The 19,107-nt window shown below is 43.1% G+C and overlaps 1 protein-coding gene across 2 annotated transcripts in view; it reads right to left on the bottom strand.

Annotated features, from left to right (window-relative positions):
• Positions 1–4,552: 4,552 nt before the first annotated feature.
• The window catches only part of tspan32 (tetraspanin 32), a 48,373-nt gene continuing 33,818 nt past the window's right edge, over positions 4,553–19,107 (bottom strand). The window contains exons 5-8 of one of the 2 annotated variants that reach the window (XM_033039123.1): positions 16,927–17,028; positions 7,847–7,933; positions 7,137–7,220; positions 4,553–5,254 (exon numbers count right to left, since the gene is read on the bottom strand). In XM_033039123.1, the coding sequence (XP_032895014.1) occupies positions 5,156–5,254; positions 7,137–7,220; positions 7,847–7,933; positions 16,927–17,028 (372 nt within the window). In that variant the 3' untranslated portion in view covers positions 4,553–5,155. The remainder of the gene's footprint in view (positions 5,255–7,136; positions 7,221–7,846; positions 7,934–16,926; positions 17,029–19,107) is intronic. The other variant, XM_033039124.1, reaches the window with a different exon arrangement.

Below are 19,107 nucleotides of genomic sequence, written 5' to 3'. Positions count from 1 at the left end.
CCCCCTACCCCCTTCCCTCGACCCTCCCCCCTCCTTGCTCCCCACCTCTCCCCCCTCCCCTCACCCCACCCCCTCTCAGCACCCCCTCTCTCTCCCCCCTCTCTTCCCCCCTCTCCCCCTCTCTCCTCCACCCTCTCTCTCTCCCCTCTTTCTCTCCCCCTCTCTCTCCCCTCTTCCCCCACCTTTCCACCCTCACCCACCCTCCCTCTTCTCCTCCCCCCCACCCCCTCTCCCTCTTGCCCCTCTCTCTCGGTCTCTGCCTCTCTATCTGTCTCTGCCCCTTCTCTCTCTGCCCTCACTCTCTACCCCCGCCCCCCCACTCTAGATGTGACTGCAAGTTGGGGGCTATGCGTCAGTAGATAGGGTGCTTATGGGGTAAAAGGAGCAAATTAATAATATTAATATAATATCAAGGGGAGTAATTAGCGTGTGTGGGGGGGGGGGGGGGGGGATAGTTAGTGTGTGTGACGCTGCATGCCGCCCCCCCCCCACAACTGCACGTTGGGGGAACAGACCCAATGGGTCTGCAATTGGTCTAGTTGAAAATAAACCTTTCAAATGTGCTTGCGGTGCTGTTACCTGCTGTTCTGCACATCATGAGAGGGACTGACTCCTAGTGTCTCCCCAGAAACAAAAATTACACCTGTGTTGCCATTCTGCCCTTGTGCATAATGTTGTTCTTAGTTTTTCTTTGCTATAGATCCCTGCCTTGTTACATTTATCTTTCTTCCCTTCCTTCCTTCCTTCCTTCCCTCCTTCCGTCCTTCATTTGTTTCCTCCCTTCCTCCCTCCCCCTCCTTCACTCCTTCCTTCCCTCATTCTCTCTTTCCTTCACTATTTTTTTTCGCTCTTTCTTTCTTTTCTTCTCTCTTTTCTCATTTTCCTTCTCTCTTTCAATTTTTCTCTCTTTCCTTCTCTCTTTTATTCTGTCTTTCTTTCATAGAAACATAGAAACATAGAAAATAGATGCAGGAGTAGGCCATTCTGCCCTTCGAGCCTGCACCGCCATTCAATATGATCATGGCTGATCATCCAGTATCCTGTACGTGCCTTCTCTCCATACCCCCTGATCCCTTTAGCCACAAGGGCCACATCTAACTCCCTCTTAAATATAGCCAATGAACTGGCCTCAACCACCCTCTGTGGCAGAGAATTCCACAGATTCATCACTCTCTGTGTGAAAAAAAAATATTCTCATCTCGGTCCTAAAAGACTTCCCCCTTATCATCAAACTGTGACCCCTTGTTCTGGACTTGCCCAACATCGGGAACAATCTTCCTGCATCTAGCCTGTCCAACCCTTTAAGAATTTTGTAAGTTTCAATAAGATCCCCCCTCAATCTTCTAAATTCTAGTGAGTACAAGCCGAGTCTATCCAGTCTTTCTTCATATGAAAGTCCTGCCATCCCAGGAATTAGTCTGGTGAGCCTTCTCTGTACTCCCTCTATGGCAAGAATGTATTTCCTCAGATTAGGATACCAATAATACTCCAGGTGTGGTCTCACCAAGGCCCTGTACAACTGCAGTAGAACCTCCCTGCTCCTATACGCAAATCCTTTTGCTATGAATGCTAACATACCATTCGCTTTCTTCACTGCCTGTTGCACCTGCATGCCTACTTTCAATGACTGGTGTACCATGACACCCAGGTCTCGTTGCATCTCCCCTTTTCCTAATCAGCCACCATTCAGATAATAGTCTACTTTCCTGTTCTTGCCACCAATGTGGATAACCTCACATTTATCCACATTATACTGCATCTGCCATTCATTTGCCCACACCCAACCTATCATAGTCACTTTGCAGCCTCCTAGCATCCTCCTCACAGCTAACACTGCCCCCCATCTTTGTGTCATCCGCAAACTTGGAGATGGTGCATTCAATTCCCTCGTCCAAATCATTAATATATATTGTAAATAGCTGGGGTCCCAGCACTGAGCCTTGCGGTACCCCACTAGTCACTGCCCGCAATTCTGAAAAGGACCCGTTTACTCCTACTCTTTGCTTCCTGTCTGCCAGCCAGTTCTCTATCCACATCAATACTGAACTCCCAATACCGTGTGCTTTATGTTTGCATACTAATCTCTTATGTTTGACCTTGTCGAAAGCCTTCTGAAAGTCCAGATATAACACATCCACTGGTTCTCCCTTATCCACTCTACAAGTTATAGCCTTGCTCTACCTCATCTTCCATTTTGGCCTGCATCATACTCAAGTTGCCTGGCCTGATTATTCCTGTCTGTCCATTTATTACTTTCCTTGTTACTATAATATTGATTTTGTATTTTACCAGTCTGCGTGTGTGATTCTACTCAAGCAGGGTTGGGAATGTTTTAATATTATGTTGAATTCAACAAGACCAAGGAGGCTTTAACATCTCATCAGTTCTTATTTCTTTAGCTTCTGGTGCATGAAAGAAATGGGTTCCATGTCTCTACATATATTAACATAGCCTCAGCTCACTCATGCTTGTCTCTCTGAACCAGCAGGTTGCGGTTAAAGCCCCTTCTAGTCTGTGGGGGACACAGATGACCTTTGAATAAAATATTAATTCAACATATTTCCTTATAGGAAAACATATTAGGAGGGTGTCTTGACTAACATTTATTTCTACCAAGATGAGCAACAGTGTTTTACTTGGTTACATTTCTCATTGCAATTTGTGAGACATTGTTGTGTGAATCCTGACAGCTGAAACTGCAAATACGATAGTCACATTCCTTGAGTTGCATAGTTGCAGTTTGGGATAATGAAGAGCACATGAAAGGTGCTATACAAATGCAATGTCCACTTTCATACTGGCGGCAACTTTAATTCCATGAGAATTATGGCCTACGTTCCATTTTTAAATCATCAACATCCGCAAATACATAATGGAAGCCAATTATTACCTGCAGATCAAAAAAAGGCACAAAGTGCTGGACTAACTCAGCGGGTCAGGCAGCACCTCTGACAAATGTGTGAGAAAAAACTGCAAATGCTGGTTTATACCGAAGATAGACAAAAAATGGTGGAGTAACTCAGCGGGTCAGGCAGCATCTCTGGAGAAAAGGAGCAGGTGACGTTTCGGGTCGGAACCCTTCTTCAGACAGAAAGATAAAGAAGGCCAGAACAAAACAGGGCCGGCAATGGATAGGTGATGTTTCAGGTCGGGACCCTTCTTCATCTGGTGTTTGTTGTTTCTACATTTACTACAGTTGGCATGGAATCCGTATAAAGATGTAGCCCTTGGATATGAGATGTCTCTTTCAGCGCTAATAGAAAGTTCCCCAGGCAACTTGAAAAATTTACAGCATATATTATGGCGCTGGTGTCATTGGATGACAGGACCTTACCTGAGTTTGGTCATCCCAAACACTGGGAGTTGTGGTCATCAGTACCACTATGGCTGCTGTCTCCAGTTCTAATCAGCTAATAGTACAAGGCAGCAATTAATTCTGGGAGCTTCTGAGTCTGCGTGGCACAGTACCACAGCAGCTGGATCTCTGACCCACTGAGCCATCACCAGCAAGATAGAAGACCTTAGTACCAAGTATTTGAGTGTAACAAACAGACCCTCACAGTAGCAGAGGCCATCTGAAGGCGCTGAAAACATTGCATAATTCATCCTTTCAATGGCCGAGGCAACATTGCACAGAAGTTGCATTGTTTATTACACATTGGGGCTATTCATATGTCAATCATGTCATCTCGATGCCTGTGTGTGTGAGTCACCCAGTGGGTACCAAACAGTGAAACATTTTAATTTTGGAATGGGAAGGATTTAACACTGAGATCAGGAGTACTGTCAATTTGTAGATTGCTGCGGGGGAGGGAATGGTCTGAAACAAGAGCTCCAATCAATTTGGAGAAGTGGTGCACGATCACTTGGTGTGATGCCGGTGTCATCCAAGGGCAGAATATTGTTTATCTTCGCATTTTGTTGTGACATAGGAGGCCTTTCAACCCATTGAGTTTATGTCAACCCTCAGAACATTCTGAGCATTCTCATTCCCCTATTTATTTCTTTGTGTTCTATTCTCTCTCACACACCCACTAACTGATCTCTGATTCCCCTGCCACCCACCTCTACAAGGGTCAACTAACCCGCCACTACAATCTTGGGAAGTGGGAGTAAACAGGAGCACCTGAGCAAAACAGATGCAGTCATAGGGAGAATGTACAAACTCCACACTCCGACAACCCCTGAGGTCAGGACTGGACCCGCGACACTGGAGCCATAAGGCATCTGCACTTGCTGCTTAGACACTGAGCCACTCACATGGAGGCTGAGTGAAAAAGAGGATAAATGATTAAGACTAAAGTGATACCGGAATGGAAGGATAGTGAAAAAGGAGCAAGATCATCTGTGAGAGAGGTAGGTTTACATTAAAGACAGAAGAAAGTAGAAACAAGGAACTGCAGAAACAGATTTATAAAAAAGGACATAATGTGCCAGAGTAACTCAGCAGGCGAGGCAGCATCTCTGGAGAACATAGGTGTTATGGGTCGGGACCTTTCTTCAGACGTGAAGTCCAGAGTCTGAGATTGGTCCTGACCCAAAACTTCACCTATCCATGTACTCCAGAAATGGTGCCTGACCTGCTGAGTTATTCCCGCACATTCTGTCTTTTTTATGGAAAATAAAGCGTTTTTCTTTTTTATGAAAAAGAAAGAATCCATTACAAAGAGCATCAACAATCTCATCAGTTACAAAAATCAGACATTGCTGAATCTCAACACACAGTAGTTACTGAAACAAGTCCTTTATAAAATGAAGACACATTGCTATGTAACATTGTTAATGGACTTGGGGACAGGAATTTTGTAGTAATTTTAGGAATTATTATGAAATCATTCTTTGTTTTAGAATTACATTTTAAGTGCCATAATCACAGTTTCACAGTTTCATGTTACAATAACATGAAGCAAAACAGCCATTAAAAGAAGAATCTGTAGGCAGAGTGCAATAGGGGGGTTGGAGTATGCGTGGGACTTGCTGGCAACATATCAATACAAAATAAACACACAGCCATTCATACTGCCTCAGAATAAAAACATAACACACTTAGTAGGATTAAAGGGAATCAGACACCTGAGAGATAGTATCACAGTTTTTACAATTATCAAGAAACACTCAGTCCACAGGCTCCTAGTTTCTGGTTCCAGTCCAGTGTTTAATACTTCTTGCCTAGTGTGTACTTTTGTTTCTTGTCCCAGATCTGGATCAAGCAAGCAGCAAAACAGAAAAATGCAGTCAGGATCATTCCATATATCTAAAGAGACAACAGAAACTAAAAGTTAAAGATCAGCTTTAGAAGATAAACTCCCATTCAACATTCTATTTGGACAGGTTCATGGGCAGGAAAGGTTTAGAGGGATTTGTACCAAACTTGAGCGACAGGGACTAGGTTAGATGGGGTATCTTGGTTGTCATGGACGAGTTGGACTGAAGGGCCTGTTTTTATGATGTATAACTTTATAATTTCCCAACCTCAAGGTGAATAACAATAACATTTATTCATATAGCACCTTCAACAGAGCTGCAAAGTCCCAAAACATTTCACAGGTCAGAGAATTGGGAGATCATCTCCCAGGAGATACTAAGTTGACTAAATTGATGAGTTAAGGACCAACGATGCCAGGAATGGTTTGAAATCAAGCATGGGAATGTTAACATCAAAACTTCGATTAACTATGTCAGCAAGTAAACCATCGTTATGGCAAATAGCACTTAGTCGAAACTTAGGCAGCAGCATTGGAATGATCATCAACAAAATCGCTGCTTTTAGAATTATTGCGTAGTGAAATATTGTCAATATTTACAATATAACTATGTTTAGCCAACCTTTTTCAAGGCAAGCTTATCTGAGCCGTAAGATCTTGTGCTTATTTTTAATTTTTCTTCAAAGCTGCATGTATTTCCAGATTATATAATCTCCACATCATCTGACATGTATTTGCCTGTCTCTGTTCTTTTAAAATCAATCATTTGAAAATGTTGCCATTTGTTTTGATTCCCATTTAAAATAAGTATGAACAGATAAAAGGTAGACAGAAATGCTGGAGAAACTCAGCGGGCGAGGCAGCATCTATGGAGTGAAGGAAATAGGCAACGTTTCGGGTCGAGACCCTTCTTCAGACTGATGTATAAACAGTATCTGCTATCTATAAACAGATAAATGTTTGTTTATATGATGTGTAAATTATGAAAAGCAATGCTATAAACACTGCTACCTAAAGACATTGAAGTTTACAAAATCTCAGTTTTCAGTCATCTATAACTTTTTTGTTTGCATTGATAATGATTTCTTTTTAAATGCTCACATGACATCTTATTATCGGATCTGCTGTCTTGATTCGGAAACTAGTGTAAGGAATACTTTTATGGCTAAGGAATACTTTTATGGCAGTACTCTGTTCCCTAATGAAGTGTTTTTTCCAGCTATTGTTCCACACATGGGAGAACAACACCCACATGGCCACAGAGGTAATTTAGCTCCCCCCCCCCCTCACCCCCTCCTCCCCCCCCCCCCCCCCCCCCCCCCCCCCCCCCCCCCCCCCATCACCCCCCCCCCCCCACCCCCACATGAAGAATCCTCTAGGGCTTATAATGCTTAGAGTTGTGAGTGGTCATCAGACATAGGAGCAGAATCAGGTCATTCAGCCCATTGATCATGGCTAATTTACTTTCCCTCCCAACCCCATCCTCCTGCCTTCTCTCCATTAGCATTGACACCTCCCTAATAACCAACCTCCCAATCTCCACCATAATAATACCCAATGAGTACCTCCATACTGTCTGTGGCAATGTATTCCACAGACTAAACCCCCTCCGGCTCAAGGAATTCCTTCTCTTTTGCACCTTAGTCTTAAGAGGTTCATGATACCAAAAAGCAGGCAATTGCAAAAGTCATATCCACGTAACTGAAGGCCATTCAGCCCATTGACTCTTTGTTGGTACCCCCTGATTCTCCTATCACCACCTACACTTGGGGTAACTTCGGCCCATCAATCTTGAAGTCGCAACACATTTAGATCATGGCCGATAAAATAAGAGCAACAACTATTTTTCAGACACATATCAAAATGCTCATAATAGGCCTGTAGCGGTAATTAGGTTTCATATTGCAATGTGGCCTTGGATTCAAGTTTTACCGTAACAATTCCCAGCAAAATAGTCAGCACTCCAATGATTGCCATGTTGTCAGCGATCTGATTCTCTATTGACTGAAGACAATCCTAATGGATAAAGCATATGTTTATTAAAAAGCCACATTTGAAAGTCACTGAGAAACAAAGTTCAGAAAATCTTTCAGTCAAACTACAACTTTGACACTTCTTAGATCGGGACTCATAACCTGTGCCCCATCTACACTAGTTCCACCTGCCTGCTTTTGGCCCCTATCCCTCTAAACCTATCCTATCTGTGCAAATGTACAAAGGTTTTATAAACATGTGATAGTTCCTGCCTCAATTATCTCCTCCAGCTGCTGGTTCCATATACCTATCACCCTTTTTGTAAAAAAGTTCCTCCTCAGTTTCCTATTAAATCTTTCCCCCCTCACCTATGTCCTCTGGTTTTTGAGACTGTGCATTTACCCGATCTATACCGCTCATATGTACAAATTGACTTGATCTAAGCTGACAAGTACAGTGCCATTGGTACATATGGTCGTTATTGACATATGTAATCCTAGATACAGTCCTTATTGCTCCCTACAGTCTAGGATCTGGCCCATATTCCTGCTGCCTGTATTCCTGGACAGTCTTTATTGGCCTCCATAATCCTCAACATGGTGCCAGCTGTTGCCTCTTATTGATGACTGAAGCCCTAATGCTGTACTTAATTTCAATATTTTACATACCTTTTGAGGTTCATGATGTGGAAGGCATGTTTCATTCTCAACCATGGTGTAGTTACTGAATGATGAGTTTTTCCCACAGCAAGAAAACTACAAGACAAAAGTATTGTTTAATTAGCTACACCTCATCACACAATGCTCGGCACCCCAAGCATTTTATGCTATGTACCAGCCATAAATAAAACCATCAAGTTCATTGACAACATAAGAAAATACATGTATCCCAATGAAGAAGTTTTATGTATCTCCCAATTTAAACATAAATTTGATCACAATTGACATGCTTATTGGTGGTTTAGAACAGATGGATTTGGAGTCCAATGGCACTCACTCCCACTTCCCCATATCACCATATATACTTTCTGCTGCTTGTGCTCCAATGTGGAGACTCCTTACTATTGGCATAAGTGGAACCTCATCCAAGACATTCTTCATCATGTGCGACATGTAGGTAGTATAGCCATAGAAAGCCTGAAGTCGGTGTTGTCATTTTCTCTCCCAATGTCCTCAAATATACACCCACTCAAACACACACACTCAGACCCACACTCACACCCACACTCACACCCACAAGCACCCCCCCCCCACACACACACACACACACACACACAATCTTCTACTTCTTGCGTATGGCGTGCACAGCCTAAAGTTGTAGGTCCACTTGTTCTATTTGATCTATTTGTTTGTGCACGTCGGGTTAATTGCGTTTGTCGAAACAGGGTGCACCACGTGAAGGTTGCAATCTCCCACCACACACACAATCAAACGCACACTCAAACACACACTCAAACACACACACAAATCCACACACACCCACACTCACACATACACACACACATACACACAAACACACAAACGCGCACATCCACACAAGCACACATGAGCCTGACCCGGTGTGTTATTCCAACACTTTTGCATGACCAGCATCTGCAGTTCCTGGCTCTAATAATTTCTCTCTCAGCCTTCTATTAAGGCAGCTAGAAGTCCAGTCACAGAGAGAGCCTACAGTTTCTAAGTTCATCGGCCCAGTGCCATGGGAACTATTGTATTTTCGGCCAAGCCACATAAAGGGTAAAGTTGCAAGGTTCAGCTGGCCACTTGCACCTTGCTACTATTTAAGATCCTGTACATGACCCAGGTTCCAATACAGCGTGGACAAAATGCTGGAGGAAACTGGATTAAGTTGCCATAGTCTTGTGAATGAGACCATCGTGCAAGAGGAATGTAATTAGGTGATTGATTCATCATTGATCCTTTCACTCATAAAATTACACAACAAAATCACTGGCTGAATTTGGATCCTTAAAACATCCCTCCAGTGCAAACAAAGCTGTGGAGAACAGCCTCAGCTCACTACACAAACTTTTTGTGAGGATGATGCCAATCTTCCACTTCCATAATTAGTTAACTACAATTATTGTTTCAACAGTGACAGCCCTTTTTTTTGTACAGCAAAGTGTATGGGACAAACAAGGGGATGCTAAAGGGAACTCCTGCAAGGGGCAGCTCATGCACTCCATTACTTAGAGAAAGAAGGTGAGTTCCCAGCAGGGCTGCAGATGGTAGATGAAACACCTGAGGTGATATGTCAGGCACCTGTCACTGCTTGCTGAGCTGCAATCACGAACCCCGACATTTCCAGCTGGTCTTGTCAGCGAACACTTGTTTTTGTCACAGCTTTGGCCCATCTGTTCTAGACAACCCTGCTGTGCAGGGGGCAGCTTTTACCTTGCGTTCAATTAAAGTTCAACTGTTTCCTGACTGCTGATTAGAACGTGAATTCATTCTAGATAGTGAGGGGGAAGTGGTAGTGGGGAAAACACCTTCATATTTCCCTCATTGTATGGTTGTCTATCACACCTGCATTATTTGGAGGGTACAAAGGAAGCGATTCTAACCCTGTCCACTCAGCAGAAATTGGCTGGGTGGTCAGCTAAAATGAGCCAGGAGGCCTGTGGGTCCCTTGCTCCAGTTTCACTGTTTTTCATGTTAACCACTCTTCGCATCGGAAGCCAGCACTGCTGCCCAAGGGACTTTAAATGCAGAGATCGAGATCCAACAGTATAACTCAGATTTTAATTGGTGGCCTGAGTGGGGAAGTCCCGTAGCTATGGTAGCAGATAAAGATGATGCAATGAGGGCCAAGAGCCAGAGGTTTTAACAATTTCCTAAGCCAGCAAGCAATCCATTCTCCCTAGCTGGAAACCTCCTTCTGTTCCATATACAGTTGGCCAGGCGCCTCTTCCCATTTAATGGCAGCTTGGAAGCAGGCCTCAAATGGGGAGCTCAGCATGGTTTAACACTTGACTCCAGCCCCCACCTCTGGCCATTCATTTTGTACACTGAGTTAAATCATGTAACATCCAGGCAGGTGGCTGTGGGAATCATTGGCGCCATAGCTGCTGAACTGTTGCAGAACTTCTGAGCATGTATGGGATGTAAATCTAATGATCTACATTCCTTTACCCAAATTATTGTGCAGAACATCACCTCTACAGTCCAACAAAAATTCTTTGTTTGAACTACTAGGTAGGGTGCCTTCCACAGCCATGCCAAAAAGTGAGAAGTAAGCAGTCCCTGTTGCATACGGCATAGTTTATGCAATAAGGGACCATCCTATAGCAAGTTAATGGGGGCTTATTCTAACATAGTAATAAAGAATATAAGGAGAGAATCCGAGGCAAAGATACGGTATAGAAGATTGCTGCTGCCTTCACTTGTTGACAAGTGCTAAAAGTAATGTCCAAATCTGGGCCAAAGATAACAATTCTATTTGAGTGGAAAATACCAGGTTATCATTTTTTTACCGATTGCCATTGTTAAACTGTACGTTCGCACCAGTTTTTCAGCAGCTGGAATTTTAATATGACCATTTGCAACAGAGCAGGTTGCACCAAAGCAAAATAAAGTGCTTGAATTGGACCAGGTGATGCTTACTTAATGAAGTGGCACAGCTGCCTACTGCTGTGCTTTCCTTATTGCCAGAAACACCTTGGAACAATTCCTGCCCCACCGCTGTAACCACCAGAAGTGTGGCGAGAGTTATGTGTGTGCATTATCAGCGTTTCTGCATGAATATTTACAGCAATATTAGGCTGGAAAATCTGGAGCGACAGTTTGTTTTCCTTCACAGTGCCTGATCTATATTTGAAAGTTGGTCTGATGATCATTTGATCAGCATTCAGTTGCTTCCTGATCATACGACCGGGAGGATAATAATAGAAAATGCCCATTAATAGAAGCCACTTCCCCAGCTACTCACAGATGAGCTGCATTCTTAATGGTCCACCCTTTGAAGATAGGTTAACAGTTCTTCAGCTAGTCATACTCCAAGCTGGTGTGACCAGCTGTGCTGTGATAGGGTCTGTGTAGGCGGTTCTGCAAGAATGATTGTGTAGCATAGTCTGAAAACAGCCTACATTTGATGGAAAAAACATTAAACTCTGACTTCAGGTTGGAATGTCTTATTCAGACGTTTATTACCGTGCTGCTAAGTTGTTCCTTTAAGTGAGAGAAGGAGCAAGAAACTAATGGAGAATTTGTGCTCAAGCCTCTTGTACCCCCACCACTCTCATGGCCTCGGGGCCAAGTATTCTTGGCGAGGGTTCTTCTCAAAACAGCATTAAGACGAGAGTTCACTGTCTTAAATATTCTTTTGTGGTAGTTGTGAGCAATTGTTTTTTGGAATTGTGCAGAATGAATCCAGATGTTGGAATTTGGCAGAGCAACCAGACAATCAGCCATGTGGCAGCAGAGTTATACTCTGTGACTGCAAACAAGAATAGCAGCCGACCAGATTCTAATGGCAGTGCAGACTGAGGCTGCACCATTCAACTGGTGCAATGCAAGCCACGAACGAGGAGCACAAAATCTTTACCCGTGGCTAATCAACAATTAGGAAAGTGGAAAGTTTGCCAGGCTGTGTTCCCAAGTGCCTGCACAAGGAAACTCCCTCCTGGAAGCAAGTTTCAGTGGAATGCTGACACTCCATTGTCTCCCCTTATTCAAGCTGGGCTCTTCTTGAGAGATGTGCTGAAGGTTTGCCAGAATTTAATCCAAACACTAAAGCAGTAGAGCTGCTTACCAATTTTATAAAAATAGTTTATTATATGGTGTGATGTCCATCTATTTCTCCCTTGACCTAGCAACGTGATATAACTTAATTCCTGTCACTCCTCTGGAATAATCCCAAAGTAATTGAACTCTTCAGCTATGAAAATAAATAGTTTGGAGGCACACAGCAATCCTACAAAATACACCATTCACAGTTTGGAAGAAATCTGTGGCAGAATAACTAAGAGTTGTCTTTTCAGTGATGGATACAATCATTCCCTCACTTGAATTTGGCTTCAGGTCTAAACTCAGAACATTGAAAAATGATGACATGTTGGCAAAGGCACAATATCTCATTTGTTATCTCATAAAATCCAATGACACACGAGTGTGTGGAAGAGGGTAACTATTGGCAGGCCGTGTCACTCTTTATATTCACTTCCATCCAGGTTAAGTAGTTTTAGAAGAATGAGTGTTATGAGAGTGTGGGGGGGGGGGGGGGGGGGGGGTTGGGGAGGGGGATCTCTATTGTTGACTACAGAGATGCCCACTTTTACTTCTTCAATAGAAAATGAACAATGAGGTACGTACACCAGAGTGCAAGGATCTTTCAATGGTTCTTTATGCCAAAAGTCCATCTGTGTGTAGGTATGTTTGTGCCTATGCTTATTTTGTATGTATGTGTGTGTAGCTTTACACACAGTGGCACAGCTGGTACTGGGGCCTCACTGCGCCAGACACCAGGTTTCGATCCTGAGCTCAGGTGCTGTCCAAGTAGAGTTTCTTCGATCCCCCAGTGAATGCATGAGTTTCCTCCGGGTGCTCCGATTTCCTCCCATGTTCCATAAGCACGCAGGCATTGTAGGTTAATTGGCCTCTGTATATTACCCCTAGTATGTAGGGAGTGAATGAGAAAGTGGGATAACATAGAACTAGTGTGAACAGGTGATCGGTGGTCAGAGTGGACTCAGTGGGCTGAAGGACCTGTTTCCATGCAGTATCTTTCAATCAATCAATCAATGTGGAAGGTGAATAGGGGAGCTAATTTTGGGGAACTCTGATTTCCAATCCCATGCATCTGTTTTCTTTAACCAAGTGTCAAATTTTAGTTCACACCTGGAAAGCAGGAACTGATAAATGAACAAAGCAATGACAGAAATTGGCCCACATAATAACGTTGACCCTCTGTGTTATGTTGGCCTGTCTCTTACCACTCGTCCTCTTGATTCCCCAATGAATCTATGGAATTCAATGCCATAGACGGTGGTGGAGGCCAAGATTGATAGGTTCTTGATTAGTAAAGGTGTCAAAGGATACGGGAAGAAGGCAGGAAAACGGTGTTGAGAGAGAAAAATAGATTGAACAGCAGAGCAGACATGATGGTTGAATGATCTAATGCTGGTACTATGTCTTATGATCTTATGAAACATTATTTTTCATGGCATTTTCTTCAAATAAAATGGTTTTCTTTTTGTAATAAGAATTATATTCAGGGCTACTTTTTAGCTGCCATTCATTTCTGGGGCTAGATTGCCATGAATATTTTTTATCATTGACTAACTTTTCCTGAGCCTGAATTGAAGTTGGCAGGTTGACCCCGAATTGCAGTGTCCATTGTGGGCCCTTGTAAATGATTTGCCACCGTAGCTAGACCAGGAAGCAAATGTGGGACTCACTGCCATTTATGGCTCAGCTACCTAATGCTGTAAACACACTAATCGAAAATAAGGATCTGATATGCGCGTTGTCATGTTTGTCCTACCGCTTCAGTAGAAACATTGTGCAACCAAACGTGTGACCATTTTTTATACAGATGAGAGCACTTCAAAGGTTTCAAAGGTCTTTCATTGTCACATGTACCAAGAAAGGTACAGTGATATGCAAATTACCATACAGCCATACGAAAAAGAAAAGTGACAAGACACACAACTACATAAAAGTTAACATAAACATCCACCACAGCGGATTTCCCCACATTCCTTACTGTAATAGAAGGCAAAAAAGTCCAATATCCTTCCTCTTTATTCTCCCGCGGTCAGGGCAGTCGAAGCTCCCGCAGCCAGCGGTCGAAGCACCCGCGTCGAGGCGATCGAAGCTCCCGCGTCAGGGCGGTCAAAGCTCCTGCGGCTTGGAGTTCCCGAAGTCGGTCTCTAACCAGAGACCGCAAACTCCGTGATGTTAAAGTCCGCAAGCACCCGTGGGATCGCGGGCTCCGTGATGTTACGTCCACAGACGACTGTGGTGGAGCTCTCAAAATCGGTCTCCAGCAAAGGTCGCCAACTCCTCGGTTAGGCCGCAGTGCAGACGGAGATACGATACGGAAATAAATCGCATCTCCATCGAGGTGAGATTAGAAAAAAATGTCATCAAGGCCAGGGAATCACCTGTAACAGCATGTCTCAGCACCTGTATCATAATATCTGTCAAAGGAACTGTCTTTGGAGTCTTTTATTTCTCATCCACATGGTGTCCCTCAGCAACATCATTAGCACAGAATCAGCTGCATACGAACATAGGAACAGACAAATGATAAACTGGCAGAGACCACTCTGTTCCTCATATCTTCTCTGCCACTGAATGAAATGAGGCTGATCTGACTGTAACTTCAATTTTCTTGTCCTTACTATTTATCCCTTTGCTTATTAAAAATCCTTAAAAATATTCAAAGTCTATGTGTCCACCACATTTTGAGGAAGACAGTACCAAAAATTCTCAATCCTTTATAGAAAAACATTTGACTGATCTCTACCTTAAACAAGAAACTTTTTGAAAGCAGTGATCATTGGTTCTAGTTTCTGCCCCAAGAAACATCCTTTTCACCTCAATCCTGTGAAGACCTTTCAGAATCGCATTTATTTTAATTGTTTCCAAATTCCACTGAAGAAGGGTTTCGGCCCGAAACGTTGCCTATTTCCTTCGCTCCATAGATGCTGCCGTACCCGCTGAGTTTCTCCAGCACATTTGGCTACCTACAATGAATGAAAGCCCAATCTTTTCATCGGAAAATCAACCTGTTTCAGGAAAATCTACCTATTTCTCCACATGATTTGCGACAATTTGCAGGACCGACACCTTGATCGACACCTCCAGCATCCTCAAACTGCCATTGGGTGTTGGGTGAACAGATATGTCCTCAAATAAATATTGTGAAGACTGAAGCCATTAATATAACTGCTGACCACAAAATCTACATTCTCGTTACTCTGTGTGACTTTCATGTGAACAGAGAATTTCAGTGCACCCTGGTGATAATCTTATCTAACCTAATCTTACTTTTTTCCCTTCCACTAATGACTGTCTAAAACTGAAATAGATGATTTCCATCTTTGGTGTTGTATTTGATAATGAGATGCATTTACAACACTTTTCAAAGAGCATTTATTTCCTTCTGAAGAACATGCACGAAACTCTTCAAATTCCTCAGAATAAATATCACCAACAACTTATCCTGGATCACCAATAATGAAGCAATGGCCAAGAAAGCACACCTCTTATTCCTTAGAAGGCTTAAGAAGTTCGATATGTCCCCAACAACTCTCACCAACTTCTATAGATGGACCGTAGAAAATATTTTATATCACAACATGCCTTGGAACAGCTCCAGCAGACTGCAAGAAATTGCAGAGAATTGTGGATGTAGCCCAGACCATCACACAGACCAACCTCCCTTCCATTAACTCTATTTACACCTCACGTTGCCGCAGCAAGGCCACCAGCATAATCAAGGTTGAGTCTTCTCCCATCTCCAATTGGGCAAAGGGTATAGAAGTGTGAAAACGCACACCTCAAGATCCAGATACAGTTTCTTCCCAGCTGGTATCAGGCAACTGAAACATCCTACCAACAACTAGAGAGCAGTCCTGAGCTACTATCTACCACACCAGAGACCCTCGGACTACCTTTGATTGGGCTTTACTGGACATTATCTTCACTACACTGTGGATAGCTCGATTATAATCATGTATTGTCTTTCCGCTGACTGGTTAGCTCGCAACAAACTGAGATTAACCTAAACACAACTCACTCAACTCAGGGTTCACCGTTTAGACGTGATTACTCAATTTGACCTTGTGTGCTTCACACCTGTTTTCTATAAACCTTTCATACAGTCATAACCTTTCTGGTAATCCAATGTTCTACCAAAACATACCACAGACAGAACTGTATAATAAGAGGCATAGATAGGTTAGACAGTCAGAACCTTTCTCTCACCATGGAAATATCAAAGGCTGATGGGCATAGCTTTAAAGTGACAGGGGAAAAGTTCAATGGAGTTGTGCGGACAGGTTTTTTACACAGAGGGTGGTGGGTGCCTGGAACGAGCTATTAGGGACAGTGGTGGAGGGAGATACGATAACGGCATTTAAGAGGCTTTTAGTTAGGCACTTGGATATGCAGAAAATGGAGGGTTATTGATGATGTGCAGGCAGATAAGATTAGTTTTTTTTGGCATCATGTTCGGCATAGATATTGTGGGCTGTATGACCTGTTCTTGTGCTGTACTGTTCTATGTTCCAATGTGTCTCCTGATGAGACGTTTCTCTGCAGTTTTAATATTATCGTTTTTATTTATGGATATTGTGTGACATTGTGTAACATTGCCAACCCCAACTATGTAACATCCATCAGCCCAATATTGCTTCAAGATTGATGCACTCATTAATTCTGGCCTCTTGCACATCCTTGACTTTCATTTCCCTCATATTCACTCCGTGCTTTCAGCTGCCTGAGTCCAAAGTTTAGGATCTCCCTCCATAAACCTCTCAGGGTCTAGCTCACTCCCCTCCTACAAACTGCTCCTGTTGAGGAAAGGCCTTTACCAATCTGTTTCCTTTAGTGATTTGAAGATAATTTTTATTTTATGGCTGGCGACGTTAAAATACATCACAGTTCCTAAATTAATGAATGTTTAGTTCGCATTGACAAATGCTCATAACTCACCATTTCTCTACTTTACATAGTTTTCATTAATACATGTACTGCAGCAGTAGTTTAATGTCACACGAGGAGCACATGTTACTATTACTTACAGTTGAGTGAATGTTTATCAAATCCTGTTTTGAAGGGTGTGAGACGTTTCTCATGTAGTCAGCATATAGAATATCGTACACGTCTTTTGCTGCATCCTCCGTCTAATGGAACATGTTATCCAAATATTAAAAACAAATGTGCATACAAACATTTCCAGCAACAATGGAAGCTAACAAGAAATAAAGGCACAGTTTGTTTTACCATTTTTCTTCCCTGCTTCCTCCTCTGTTCAAAATATGCATCTGCCTCAGGGAAAACCTTTAATGGAGAAAGGCACAAGATCCCAAAAAAAACAAAAGGGTGGAATCTGCTTGATCTGGTTTGTTGACGGCAGATGTGAACTGCTAACACAGTGAAGGAAACAAGATATTTACTCAGTGTAGGACTCCCACTTTAAAAGTAGCTTGTATAATGAGAAAGGCAGAAAATTAGAGAACCATAAAAAACAGATGTGTATTTTCTAGTTTGCCCATCTCATGAAATGTCAACTCCAGGGTATTTAGGAGCAACTTTCGCATTTTATTTAAAGAAAGCTCCCCGCCTGGATTGAGGTCGTCTTTGGGAATGCCAAAGAAAATGGTGGAGAAAGAAAGAGTGGAGGATGAAACAATAGTTGGTGCATGGAAGCGGAGACTGTGGGCAAAGCTCCCATGGTTCCAGTTTGATGATCAATCAAAGCGGTGGGTAGAAGAAGTATCCGCAAGGCCATGAGTGGAGCAGCACAATAATTAACTAAGGCTGAATTTCACTTATGCCTTCAAAAAGTTCTTCCTCCAGTCTGCCTACACCTTCAAATAAGCCAGACTCCAGATGGTTGTCTTCAAATGAAACCACCATGAGAGCTACTGAACATAATGGAGATGCGGTTAGTGGGGAAACTTGGGTGCACACTGAGGAAGTAAAACTTTCTTCCACTGTGATGTGGACAACTGTGACTGGAAACTGGATGGGCATATTGTCACACATGCCACGCCTCCAGACACTTTAGACTCTTTCCACACTCGTTTTGAGTCCTCTTCATTCCTGAGTCTTCAGATACATGTGGGGTTTATCGATCTATCCTCTTCTGTGTTTGAACAATTGGAGGTTGACAATGCAAGTCGAGTTGAGCTTATTGGCATATGTACAAGTTCAAGTTCACATTTATTGTCACATGCACCAATTAAGGTACAGTGTATTTTTTGAGTTACCATGCAGCCATACAATCAAAAAAGAACACAATACACAATAGAATTTAACATAAACATCCACCACAGTGGAATCAACATTCTTCACTGTGATGGAAGGCAATAACGTTCAGTCAATCTTCCTCCTTTGTTCACCCGTGGTCGGGGCCATGAACCCTCCGTAGTCACTGCTTTGGACGGCCTGATGTACAAGCCTTCTTGTCGGGATAATCGAAACTCCGATGTCGGGACGGATCGGAACACAAACTCCGCGGCTTGGAGTTCCCAAATTGGTCACTTTCTTACCAGAGACCACGGCTTCATGATGTTATAGGCCGGCGGTCAGACCACTTCTTCTGGCGATCCCCCGCAAGGGATCGCCCCGCTCCGCGATGTTAAAGTACACGCCGCGCCTGCTGCTGAATCTCTGGGCTGGACCCCGAGAAAGGCCGCACCAATCCAGTTGTTAGGGCGCGAGGGGGAGCGAAGATACGACAAAGAGAAAAGTCGCATCTCCATCTAGGTAAGTGACTGAAAACTGTTTCCCTCTATTCCCCCCCCACCACCCCCCCACACTAAAACATACATTCAGACATACTAAAAAACAAAGAAAGTCGAAAGGACAAACACGCTGCTGGCGAGGCTGTCGCTCGCGGCGCCACCCGATGACATATGGTGAGGTACAGATACAATGAAAAATCTTGCTTGCAACAGCATCATAGGTGGGTAGAATCAGATAAACACACAAAAATAAATTATACACAAATTATTCATAAATTACAACTAATATTTTGAAAAGCAGACAGCAAAAAAGAAAGATATTTAAAGCCCTGTCCCACGGTACAAGTTCATTCCAAGAGCTCTCCCGAGTTTAAAAAAAATCAAACTCGTGGTAAGCATGGAGAATGAACGTAGCGAGTACGTCGTTGCTCGGGGACGTCTCTTAGCAGCTTGTAACGCTAACGGCAGGTACTTGCGAAGACTCGCTAACAGCAGGTAAGCTCGGGAAGACTC

Source organism: Amblyraja radiata, chromosome 20, assembly GCF_010909765.2.
Source record: "Amblyraja radiata isolate CabotCenter1 chromosome 20, sAmbRad1.1.pri, whole genome shotgun sequence".
Taxonomy (NCBI): domain Eukaryota; kingdom Metazoa; phylum Chordata; class Chondrichthyes; order Rajiformes; family Rajidae; genus Amblyraja; species Amblyraja radiata.
This window is presented reverse-complemented; position numbering and strand designations above follow the sequence as displayed.